Source organism: Pomacea canaliculata, linkage group LG3 (genome assembly GCF_003073045.1).
Source record: "Pomacea canaliculata isolate SZHN2017 linkage group LG3, ASM307304v1, whole genome shotgun sequence".
Taxonomy (NCBI): Eukaryota; Metazoa; Mollusca; class Gastropoda; order Architaenioglossa; family Ampullariidae; genus Pomacea; species Pomacea canaliculata.
In genome coordinates this window covers 23,402,834-23,416,163 of record NC_037592.1, presented here as the reverse complement: position 1 = coordinate 23,416,163, position 13,330 = coordinate 23,402,834, and the positions used below count along the sequence as shown (strand labels likewise).

At 37.4% G+C, this 13,330-nt stretch overlaps 1 protein-coding gene across 1 annotated transcript in view; it reads right to left on the bottom strand.

Annotated features, from left to right (window-relative positions):
- LOC112560625 (von Willebrand factor A domain-containing protein 3B-like) overlaps positions 1-13,330 on the bottom strand; it is a 36,172-nt gene that overhangs the window by 18,971 nt on the left and 3,871 nt on the right. The window contains 17 exon segments of the mRNA XM_025232568.1: positions 859-906; positions 1,508-1,636; positions 2,795-3,027; positions 3,832-3,965; positions 4,237-4,394; positions 4,397-4,418; positions 4,638-4,868; positions 5,143-5,281; positions 5,733-5,887; positions 6,417-6,607; positions 8,828-8,956; positions 8,959-9,065; positions 9,573-9,679; positions 11,735-11,803; positions 12,116-12,275; positions 12,486-12,736; positions 13,041-13,132. Of these exon segments, the coding sequence (XP_025088353.1) occupies positions 859-906; positions 1,508-1,636; positions 2,795-3,027; positions 3,832-3,965; positions 4,237-4,394; positions 4,397-4,418; positions 4,638-4,868; positions 5,143-5,281; positions 5,733-5,887; positions 6,417-6,607; positions 8,828-8,956; positions 8,959-9,065; positions 9,573-9,679; positions 11,735-11,803; positions 12,116-12,275; positions 12,486-12,736; positions 13,041-13,132 (2,355 nt within the window).

Below are 13,330 nucleotides of genomic sequence, written 5' to 3'. Positions count from 1 at the left end.
AGAGCTGAGTATAGTGTGGGGATTGTGAAGTCAAAAGTCATATTTTGCTACATATGTTGACTTTGGTATGTCTTATCAAGTGATCATGTCCAACGTCTGCTTAAGGCTACATCCTGTTCAACCTGCTTTGACACTGGAGCTTGTACTTCTTGTATCTTATTTTCACAGTATTTTGACACTGATCACAGACTCAGGGCAAAATGATCAGCATAACCCATGCAAGTCCTACTGTATCACTGGCACATCATTTACTGTCACTAAAGACAACACATGAGTAATTTTCACTACCTGCAGACAATGTTAAGATGGAACTGACATTCAGTAGTAAATTGAAATTTAAACTTGTTTATGTTCTTTTTTTTTTAATCACACACATTTATTTCAAATTTTTCTAGTTTGAACAGGTAAATCATCAAGTTGAATGTATTCTGGATGTGCCTCGCTGAGGTTATAAAAAATATATAAATAGCAGCAGGCATGCAAAAAATTGATCAGTTAATTAAACTACCAAACTGTAGAAAAACTAGTAAAGAATGCCTGAAAAAAAAAAAATTTTCAATGAACTCACAGTGACACCTTCCACCATCAAAACAAAGCCAAGCATAAAGAAAACATATGATACTAAACCACACAGAGGTGAGAGAACAAATCAAACAGCAAAAGTAATAAGAATATATAATTGTGTAAGCAGCCTGAAAATACTGCCCCAAAAGACCACCATGCTGATATATATTGCCAAAAATAAAACTTTTAGTTTTTAGGTTTTCAGAAGAAAGTCTTAGAATACGTAGAAACACATTTTTAGGTAATAAATACAACTACATATTTTAACTTAAAAATCTTACAAGAATACCATACTAAGTTCTGTTGTCAAAATGTGTGGAGATAACTCAAGATCTTCCAACACTGCAAAGGCAACCAAGAACTTGCATGAGGATAATTAAACAAACACAAAGCAATTGTTTACCACAAAGCTGGAAGCAAACCATTCCTTTTTCTTTACAGAAGTAAAAAACCCAGAAAAAATGCATTGCAAATAGTACACACAAGGTCTGTGAAGGCAAAATAATTGTGTTCAAGGTGATATTAGTTATACATAACATTATTTACAGCACTTACTGTACACATGTAAAAAGAAGAGTCTATATATTATGGTTTGAAGTAAACTAAAGTGTTACTCATAATCTATGATCTTTTATAATTGAGAACTTTTTTATTAAGGAAAAAAGGGGAAAACTTATAAAAGTAATAAAGATCTTCAAGGAGAAAAATTTTCTGCAGATAAAAATTTAATAAAACCACCAATGTGTTAGAAAAAAAAATCCTTAGCTGTGAGGAATTATGGGATTTGTGGGTTCACTATTCTTACTGCAATAAATATCCGACATTGATTAAAAAAAGTTAACAATTGAAAAAAAAAATCAGAAAATAATAGCATGACAAGTGCAAGAACAGGAGAAAAAAAAACCATGCAAAATTTTTTTTTAAATGCTATAAATATGCTTACTTTTTGCCAAGGATTGCTGATGACATGCCTGTCGCTCAAACAACTGGGAAGTTTCTGGAAGTAGCCATCCACTAGGAGAAAATCGACCACTTGAGCTCATTGTTCTGAAAAGGCTTGTACGGGTATGACCTGTGGAACAGTATTTTGAAGTACGATACCTTTGATGGAGAAACAGTTTACAGGCACTACACTGTCAAGATGTAAAATCATTACAGCCTTTTTTTCATTACTTAAAGTTTCCAAAGTGAATACAAATTAAAACTCATTACTTTATGTACTGTTGCTATAGTTACCTGTTACATCTTTCTAATTCATTTACTGGAGAATGTATGCTAAAGATGAGAGAAAATTGGTTTATTTTGAATGAACAATCTGTTATTCTGTCACTTATTCTACAGTGTCCAGTTGAGGAGAATTACAAAGAAATGGTTCACAAGCTCTTTAGCTTCTTGCCTGAAGCATCTATCCATAGGCTTTTCTTCAAGTTATCCTATGGATACATCCTGTTTGTCACATGTACTACCTTGGTATATATATATATGTCAGTCTCTGGACAAATGGAATATCAAGACAATCCAATATGTGACATTGTTAGACCTATGTACAAGATCTTTCATTTGTACAATGATGACTTGGTCAAACAACCCATATGTAAAGCATCTCCTTTTCCATTAGCTTGTCTTTTGTGCTCTAAACATTTGCCAGTAAACTACAGACTAAAGGACATTTTGTTGGATTGTGTATTTTAAGTATGTGAGGTGCATGATTATAAAGTTTTTCTGTGTTAGCACTAACTGCACAGGCATTCCACATGATATATACATATATTACTCTTTTATGAGACTGGTTTGGAGTCATTCTTCAGTGGTAAAATGAATAGATGTAAAGAACAGAGGTAGTTATATGTATCTTTACTTCTTCTTGTTCCTAATCGCCCCAGTAAAGCGTGGGGCCGCAATATATATATCTTTAGTCACTGGTTAAATCCTTTCATTTTTATGTCAAAAAATTAGTATAAAAAATAGTATTTTTAAAAACAAATTTAGTGATCAAGATCAAAGGTATTGGATGTTTGTGTTCCCTACTAAAAATGACAGGAACAGCACATGAGTCAAGGCAAATGGAGACTGTCTCAAACAGAATTTTAAAAGTATTAAAAAAACACAATATATATATACTTAGTCAAGTATGTAACTAAAACACTTCCTGATTTAAATCACACCCTTCATCCTCCAAAAATTGTCTTGATGTTTGATCTAAATTGTTGAAAATAGAGCTCCATCTCACATGCAACTAGCTTTCGGCTTCGATTTAATGATCTAGCAGAATGAGGTCTCCTTGGAGAGCGCTGTGGATGATGTCCTGTGGAAGAAGATGGCCGGAGTGGTGGTGTTGGGATGTGGCGAGAAGACTGAAGAGGAGCAGAAGCAGGTCGAAGGGGTGAATTGGGGCGAAAAATCTCACGGGGCTCCATTGCAGGGATAGCTGATGCTTTTCCTTGCTCTGGCAGCAAATGACCTCTACAAAACAGCAATTTAAAAGAATTACTCTCTTCTGTTCTATCAAGGAAAATTTAATCTCTGATGCAGCAGAATCACTCCTTTAAGTAAAGTTTTTCAAAATGAAACTTTCACTCAGCAACTGAAAAATTATGCAAGCATCTGAATTGATATTGTGGTAGAGGATGGCTAAGGTGCCAGCTGACGTCCGATTGGTCGGTAGCGCGGATCGACAGGTAGCGCTGATTGGGGGGAGGAGGAAACCGTAGCGAAGGGGCAGCACGTACCATGCAGCCCTAACACCTCACCCCAACCCCTTGCCCTTGGTGGACACAGTAGCACAGCAAAGGGAGGACGAGAGGTTGAAGAGAGACGGGTCGCTGTGTAGTGTAGTGGTTAAAACACTCGCTTGTCACCACTACAGTGAGCGGCTCAGATCTCGTCTCGGGACACTGTGACATAGTGGAAGCCCTTTCCTACTAAACAACAACGAAGAGAGAGAGACGCGACGATCGAGTCATCGCCAACTAGCAGCCCAGCTGACCAAGTCTGTGCTCATACGCCTCATAGCTATATATTATACGTTTCGGCGGCCAGCAAGCGGTCACCGCAATATGCACGAACTAATATCCTATGCACGTCCTGGAAAAATGTTCTAACGACCTACGCGGCTACATACGGGTTCGAGCGTTATTTTCAGAGTGAACGCTATATAGTGTGTGCCGTGTGGTAGAATACCCCGTTACAATATTAATCTGATTAATGACATGTCTTTTGTTATCTTAATTAGAGTTCTCACTCTTTATTTCTTCAATCATATCATACTTGCTGCACTTCTTCAGGTCATCAATCTCCCGATGCCAACTAAGTAGAGTACACTGGTCCCTGAGCTCTGCAAGCTGGTCCATCCATTCAATGCCACGCTGTATTTCATCTTTCAGCAGTGCAATATCCTGGCTCTGTCAATAAAATGAAACCAATTTAACCTTCTGACATAAATCATTCACCTAAATGATGATGATATTGACTTTTTTGGTTGCTACAAAAGCTTGGAAGTTATTGCATTAGGCTGCAATCAAAAGGATATTGAGAGTGTTTTTCAAAATGACAGAAGTTAGCACCAATGATTGTGCTACACCCTTTCCATATTACAGATCTGTTGATTTTGAATGCTATTCCTCGATCTTCCTGTTCCAAACACGTAATTTTACTATCCTGTCATACTTTTACCTCCCATGCCTTAGGCTGGTCGTCAGAACTGCCTTTTTCTGAGAAATAGTGGTATCGCCCTTCAGTGGCTTGAGCCAGGTCATAAAGAAACTGGTTTGCTTCGGTGTCATCACAGTTGAAGGAGATTGTGTGGATTGGTACTTTTTTCTGCATTTGCACTGCGCAATGATTGACTTTGGCGGCTGCACACAATAGATTTGAAATATTTGTTTCTAGATTGTTTATTTACTTGAATTTTCAAAATAAATCAGTAAAGCTCAGTAGTTTAAGCTTCAACAAATGTTCGATGCTGTCAACTCTGAAAAATACACAGCAAAACTAAATGCAAATCATTAATTGCTTAATTAATATTCCATAAATTCAGTGAAGCAGATAAGAACTATTACAATACTGAATTTTACCTGATCTGGGCGTCCATCGGTGAGAAGGTAGATAGCCTGAGTGCAAATATCAGCGAGGGCAGTCTGGACTGCAGAATAAGTATTAGTTGACCCCCAGCATGTCAAGCCCTGAATCCATGTCCACGCAGACTGCAGTGACCGCTCATTAACATCAACCAGTCGGTCACGCCAACAACTAACTTTGGTGTTAAAGGCAATGATATTGAATCTTGATTTGTGACGAATTTGTTCCTGTGAAAAACAAAAAACAAAAAAATCAAGAATTTATTAAGATCGAATAACATAAATTAATGTGTTTCAATGAGATTTTATTGATGAATAATGACATTTTGTATCATGTTTTTCATTGCAAAAATACAATATGGACTTTCTTGTAAAAGAGTGCCAATAAAAAAGAAAAAGCCAGAAAAATGTTTGGATAGGCATACCACATATACAGAAAGACAGCACGAAAGTGAAAGCATTGAAGAGTTTCAAATGACATATAATTAAAACTAATGCTTGCCTGCATGAGGACAAACAGCCTCTCTTTCACAAATTGAATGTGATGCTGCATTGAAGCTGATGTGTCAATAAGGATATAAATCTCTTCCTCTACCACTGTTCCAAATAAGGCACGGCTGCCATGCTTCAGCCAGTCAACACTGTATGGACATCATTATTGATGATTATAGGGACAAAGCTGGTGAACTAGTAAGCATCAGTACACAAAGAAGAATATCCACCTTTGTAAAAAAAAGCATGGGATGTACATACGAGTCACAAAGAAGCACTTTTTTCCTGACACAGTAAGTTTCTATTGAAGACAACAATGCACCATTTATAAGTGCTGATATCTGATTGGGTGTCAATGTGTCCATAAAAACTCTAACCTGTAGAGTTACTATGACTGGCATTGCATATACATAACTTGGTCAATCATCTGCTTTTGAGGAGAACGTGAGTAAAAAAAAAAATGATACATTCAGATAGCATTTATAAGGTGTGGACAGCACCCAAAGACAAAAAAGAATGGCTTTAAACAGCAAGAAATCTTAGCAAAAAAAAAAAGGTCATCATTTGATGCCAGATGAATGATGATAAGCATATACTGACCGTTGCTGTATTTTGTTAAGAGCAACTTGCATACGCTGCTCGTAATTCCTGTGCACTTCTGGCGTGACCTGTACATGCACCACACGACCGTCCTTCCACCGCACCACAGGAAAACGTTCACAATACTGGGCATTGATGAGCTTTTCATGGCCAACCTGAATCCACGTATGATATAGATAATAATAATAACAACAAAAATGTTGAATTGTCTTACACATAGTTTAAACAGAGTGCAGATCCTTCCATGTACAACTGTGTCTTGTGTTTAGCTTTTGTCAAACATTTTCATAATACAGACTAAACATATACATAGATAAACACTTATGCCTAGCTATGTGTGTATACGTGTTTTCAAGAAGGGAAGAGGATAGCGTTAATGTTTAGGTTAGTTTTAGTGCTTGGGGTGGGGTCCAAGGTTAGGTTTGGACTAGGTTTTGAGGTTGTAGAATGGTGGGATTTGGGCTGAACCAGGAGTAGGGGTAAAAGAGATGATACTGGAGAAAAGATGGAAGACCAAACTTTTTGAGATTTTGAGGAGGAACTGGAAATATTATATTTTAATGATAGTATATAGGGTTAATACAAAATTGTGCATATAGGTGCCTGTGCATGAGCACTCACACACACTTTTTTTATCCCTTGCAGACTTCAATATTTCAACCTTTATAATCAAGCTGTACTCACAGCATTAGTCTGGATTTGAGGTGGCTTCTCCAAAATTTCTACTACTCCATCCAGGTGTTTGAAGGCCACTCCTGCTAATACATCATACAGTCCAAGTTTCAAGGCCTCTAAACCATATATCGTTAGCCACTCCTTGGAGGTCATGTACTGCTCATCTTTTTCAGCTTTTTCCACCTTCTCAGACTTCACTTCTGAAACAAGAACACCAATGTTGAGATCAGAATAAAATCCTGTTCTCGTCTTACTGTAACTTACCAAAGTCTGCCAGTTGCATCACTACTGCACAGTAACACTTTGATCTTGTATTCAAAACAATTAAGTTTTATAATCATCGTAGATAATCACATATTAGTGTAACAGGGTAGACCGGGCTGCTTTCCCAATCTCACCACAAGAACAAACACAACACTCATGGGTTTCAAGTCCTTTCACTTTAATGCCAGTCGATAGTTTGGGCTAAGGCAAAACATCCACATCACACACTTGTGCTCTTGATGAGTCGTAGCTCTCACCTCTGCACTGTCCCCTCACGTTCTGTCCTCCTGCCCTCTTTTTTCGACCTTTACACCTCACTTCTCTCCCAAACATCCTTGCACCTCCATCCTGTCACTAATTGAACCCCTCCCCACCGCCAAGTCTGTACCTGTTTCCTTTCCCTCTGTGCATGCATGCCATGTTCCATACTACATATATAAGCATTGCTAAAAGCTGTAACTTTGGCAGACTTTCTAGCATGCACATATTTCGAACAGACATATTTAAGAATCATCTTTTGCCAAAGCAAATGGAAATCATTTACTTAATCCCTTCCAGTCAGCATATAGAAAAGGCCATGGTACAGAATCTGCACTTATAAAAGTTGTAAATGGTCTACTCCTCAGTGCTGATGATGACAAAGTGTCATTTCTGGAGTTGTTAGACTCGTCAGCTGCATTTGATACTATAATCATTCTATATTTCACAGACTTCAGCACTCTTTTGGTATTCATGATACTGCTTTGTCCTGGTTTCAATCATGGACCGAATCGAGATTGTGTGTGTGAATTGTGCTTCTGTTCTGCTCTGTATTGGGTCCAATACGTTTTATGTTATATACCACCCTCCTTCTTTCTGATGATGTTATGTTATGCCACGCCATGTCACATGTGAGTTATGCTGATGATACACAGCTTTATCAGTCAGCTCCACTTACTGAACTCTCTGGACTACTGACACGGATACAGGAATGCATAGATGGATGCTCCAAAACAGATTGCAACTGAATGATGACAGGACTGAACTGCTACTTATTTGTCCAAAGAATTTTCTGAGTCATCTTTCTTTCCTTGTCTATAAACAATTCAGCTATTTCTTTCTCCATCTTTGTCTGCAGCTTGGGTGTCATTCTCAATCAGAGTTTAACTTTTCATCAGCATATTTTTCATGTCTGCAGAAAAGCTTATCTTAAATTTCGTAGCATATTATCATCATTATCTCACCACTGATGCAACTAAACCTCTAATCTGTGCCTTTGTGCTGTCGAGAATGTACTATTGTAATTTTCTTTTAGCTAGAATTCCTTAGTATCTTCCTGGCAGACTTCAAAGGATCCAGAATAATGCTGCTCGCCTCATCTGCAAACCATCTAGATGTAAACATTCGCTCTCTTCACTGTACAGTTGTGGACCATATAGCCTACAAAGTTTCCACTTTGACTTACTCTTGTCCTCAGTACCTCTCTGAACTCACTCCCATATATACACCCACACGACCTCTTCGTTCATCTTCTGACATCAAGCTTCTTCAAGTCCCACTAAGAAAAAGATATGTATGGACAGGGGTCTTTCTCCTACCAAGCCCTATAAACTTGGAACAGATTACCTGTCAGCCTTTGTCATTCTGATTCTCTTGCCTCCTTTAAGTATAAACTTAAGACACATCTTTTCTGAACTCTGAATTCATTGCGATCCTGTCCTGACCTTGAGTGTGCATAACCTGTGGTTGTAATTTACTTTGAGTATGAGTAGCGTATGTTGCAGAAGTGAACACGTCTGTTATATGCAAATATGGGTGCATGGTTGTTAATGATTTAGGCTATGTATGATCTGCGTGAAGGGCTATGAGCAAATCTTTGGAAAGGCACTATATAAATCCTCATTATTATTATTATCTAATGATTATTATTAAAAGTACCCCCAAAAAGTATAGTAGCAATCAGAAAACACCACAACATGATCACATGTGCATAAACAGTTTTTTAAATATGAACTTGAAAATGACCTTTAAGGACAGGAAAATAAAAAGATCAACAACTTGCACTTTTTATTGGTTGACGTTTCATCGACAATTTGGGTTTTTTAACAGCAATCTATACAGATTTGTGCTTTTTGTTTCCTTAAAGACAATTTGTAAAAGAGGAAAAAGCATCTTACCTGACAAAACACGACTAGGCTCAGGTGTCTGCTCAATCAACATCTCAACCTGCTGAAGATTATTCCTGGCTTCCTCCATCTCTTCGAAGATCAGTACAACATCCTCTCTGACACCTGCACCTGGTGGAATCCCCCAAATGTCTTGTGCTTCAAGAGAATGTTTGCCCTACTTGTGAGACATTTGGTGGGATAAGTTTCCAGTGCATCTGTTTCCATCATCACAGCATAAGCATGAAATCTGTTGACAGTAAGAATTATTATTTAGCTGTTCCCCCCCTAAAAAGAACTGGTTTAGTAAAATATATTGTTTGCCAAGTTTCAGCATTTGAGTAGAATCATCAATATCCACTTATAAACCTATATGACTCTTTATCTAGATAGGTGGTATAGTTTAAGGATCTTGATAGGAAAATGAAATACATTTGAAATAAAGATTACTAAACAAATGAAGATTACTTTTATGAACAATATATTTCAAATTACAATAATGAATAATGTAACAATTTCTTAAAAATCACTCTAGCTGTCTGCAATAAAAAGCACTGGCATCTCTCTCTTTCTTTCTCTCTCTCTCACACACACACATATTAATTTCCACTGTGAAATGCATTGCAAATACATGTTATTTAACAAATGGACATTTTAATATTTGTAAAAGACTAATACATTTGCTTAATTTTGATAAGTATTGCATCAGTTATACAAATCATTCATCTAATCAGAAACACGTAAAATCTAAACTGACCTTCCACCCGTGAGTGTGGCAAAATTGCGAAGAAACTTGACAGTGTCAGAGCTATCACAGTTAAATGATACCACATGAATTGGAATCTTTTTCTTGGTACTTTTTACCTGCATTCCACAGTAAGAATGATTGATTCAATGATTTACACAATATCTATATCCATTAAACTATCAGTAAAATATTTAAAAACTGTTGAATTATACATGCATAAACATACTTATGTACATAAACAATTCTGTAAATTTCCATGTTTGTGATCATTAGACAAAACCTGTACTTAAAAGAAATAAGAAAAAAGCAGTTTCTGAGATAAATTACAATTATTAAAAACAAAAATTTCCCCTGCTTTCCAGCTCTAGGTTTGTTGCAATAAAAAGAATTTAGAATAATAATTATAATAAAGGTAAATAAATGAGTTCTCTCTATATATATTTATAAACTGCTGTGATATAGACGAAGGGATGGGGTGCCAACATGAAGGCCTATCAACTACTAAAATCCCTCACCATGTCCGGTCAGCACCAGTCACCAAAGACAGATGTAGTGACATTCTCATGGAAGAAGAGGATGTACTATGAACTGATGGACTGAATACTGCAGTAACCTATACAACTTCCCACTGAAGACAGACCCCAAGATCCTTCAGGGCAATCAGACTGCAGCCAGTAACCCACAGAACTTATAATCCTAAGGGAAGAGGTTGAACTGTTTATATACACTCAGAAGGGAGGGAAATCCCCTGGAGATGATAACATGCCAGCAGACTTGATAAACCATGGCAGGGAAGAATCAGTGAAGGCTCTTTTCATGCTGTGTCAAAAAGTCTGGAAGAGTGAAAAGTGGTTCAGTGAATGGTTATAGTCACTTGTCATTTCTTTCGAAAAAAGGTAAGAGCAAGCAGTTCCAGAACTATGGAACCGTCATTGGCCACCCAGGCAAAGTCATGTTAAAGGTGATCTAAAATCACCTCAACTCCATTGGAGGAGCTGCTAGCAGAAGAACAAACTGGCTTCAGAGCAGGCAGGAGAAGAGCTGAACAGATCTTCAACACTTCGCATTCTGATAGAGAAACAACTACAGCATGGTTGAGAGTTTTATTATAATGTTATTGATTTTAAAAAGGCTTTTGATCCAGTTTGGCAGGAGGGGCTTTAGCATATGATGCAGAAATTCAGTACTGAATTCAACTATTGAAGTACTGAACAAAGGCTGGAAGAGCACAGAACAATCTGTCATTGGTGCTGTGCATCATCTTTCTAGAAAACATTGTACAAGCACCACCATCTCAGTCTCTGTCAGTGGGTAACCCCTGTAAAATTTGTGATTTGCAGATGACATGGACCTGATGATAGGCAGTAATAGTGAGCTGCAGGACCTCACTGATGGACAGGACAAGTGCTTATGGGATGGAGATTAGCACTGACAAGAGCAAATGTTATGGTCAATGCCACAGACTCTTAAAGGCAGAGATCTACATGCACTGAGTGCAGCGCAAGGAGGCACACAGCTTCAAGTACCTGTGTCACATTTTCCAAAGACGGCAGTTCCATGGCTGACATTAATATCAGGATCACAGTGGTGACACTAGCAATGGCCAAGTTAAACAGAATAAGAGATGGCAAAAGTATAAGCACAGGTACAGATTGCACATGTCCCTCATTGTCCCTCTCATACTGTGTGATTATGTGGCTATGAGACATGAATTTTGCTTACTGAGACTGAAAGATGGATACAAATATTTGAAAACTGCTCTGCATCTTTTACAAAGAACAAAAATCCAACAATTTGTACAAAGCACAGTTGCCACCCTTGTGGGGCTTCAGGAAACGCTACTCGCCACAGCAAAATGGCACAAGTTGGTCTGGTTTGGCCAAGTTACCAAGCATGACAGCCTCTCAAAAACAGTTCTTCAGGAATCTATAGCTGTCAGATGCTGCTGAGATAGACACTAAAAGAACTGGATGCTGAACATGAAACCATGCAATATGCAATAGCTCCTTACCGCTGCCCAAAACTACTCCAGGTGGCACACCATGACTGCCACTGAATCTAATCATGTTCTCACCAGTGAAAAGTGGCTTGCTAGAAGATTGGCTGGTACTAGTTAAGGGATGGATGGTGATGATGATGATATATGAGTTTGTCCTGGTAGTCAAACATACCTTCTCTAGCAGAAGTTCTCTGCCACAGTCAATTGATGAGCCTTCTGTAAACAAGTAGACTGCTTCATTCTGAAAAAAAAACAAGTGATGCAAAGGTCTCTGACTACTGGCAGATGATGTTTGAAAAGTAATCTACAGACATAAATATGACTATAAATTTACATTGTTGATTTGTTAGTCATCACATCTAGTGTTTTACAGTACACTTATGTTTATGCACATAAACATACTTTATGCTAATCTAAGTACATATAAAACACACATATATATATCCATAACATATATGCACACATCATGCACAAAACATCTACACTCATGTGTACTTGCATAAAATGTTCTCCTTTCCTAACACACACATTCATGCATAGCTGAGATACTAACAAAGTTGTCTGCAACAGCCTTAAGAATGGCTTCAGTGCATGCTGTGTTGGAGACTGCCGCTAAACGGTCCAGATTCCACATCCATTGAATAGCATCTTCTAGTGTATCATGTGACAAAGGTATGCACTCTGAGCTATACTGCTGCATGTCTTCTGCAGCCCTGAAACAAGATATAACTATGGAATTTGTAAACATCATAAAAGAATAAAAGTCATTATATAATCCACACTTTCTTTTATGATCTTTCACAATGAGGGTTAAGGATAAAAAAGGAAACACAATAATTATATATGTCACCTAAAGATTATTCACCCTTCAGAACCAAGAAGACATATAAAGTACATACGAATAAAGAATGCAAAACACCTACCTGATCAGGTTGAACTTTGTCAGATAAACAAACTGCTCTCTCATTGTTCTTTCCAGGGCTGTGCGATATTGATCAAACTGTTCTGGAGACATGTTGCGTATGTCCATCACAACTGTCACAGCCTTCTCTTCAACCACTCCAAAAATTCGACGACTCTCGGATGTTAGCCACTCCAACCGTCGGCGAAACAATGCAAGTGACTGGCTCAACCGCTTCTTCAGCTGCAGAAGTTTCTCTCTGCTGCATGAGATCTAAAAGTTAAAAAAAAAAATTGTTTCCATTTCTCCTGTGATGGTATGCTGATAGCAACAATGTTTGTACCTTATCTTCTAAATTATCATAGATATAGTCCTTCTAAATTACTGTTATTGATTACAACTGATTACAATCCTTCCAAAAAAATAAGCTTCACAATTTCCCTTTAATGTCTTTCTACATTCTTTCAGAAACTACCACAGAATGATTTAGCCACTCAATAATTTAGTTATGTTCCAAAAATCTCATGGAAAACCAGAATGCTGTGCAGCGCGTGGATATGTCTATAAATCAACCTACATTAAATGTTTTCCCATGAGCTCCAAATATTTGTTGAAATAATCCTCTTCCATAGCGAGAGCTAATAGGTCGCTTTATTGCAGGATCAAAATCTGAAAATTGCAATATTTCAGTGAATGAAATAGCTATGCAAATCATAAGATTTTTCAAAAATGATTACAAAAAAATGTAAAAAAAAAGTTAAAAAGATATTTCAGTAAAGAAATTACTTCAGAATGTAACATACAATGGCACGTAAGTTTAGTTTTATCAGGGAGGGGAGGTAAATGGACAAATAGGAAAAAACATGA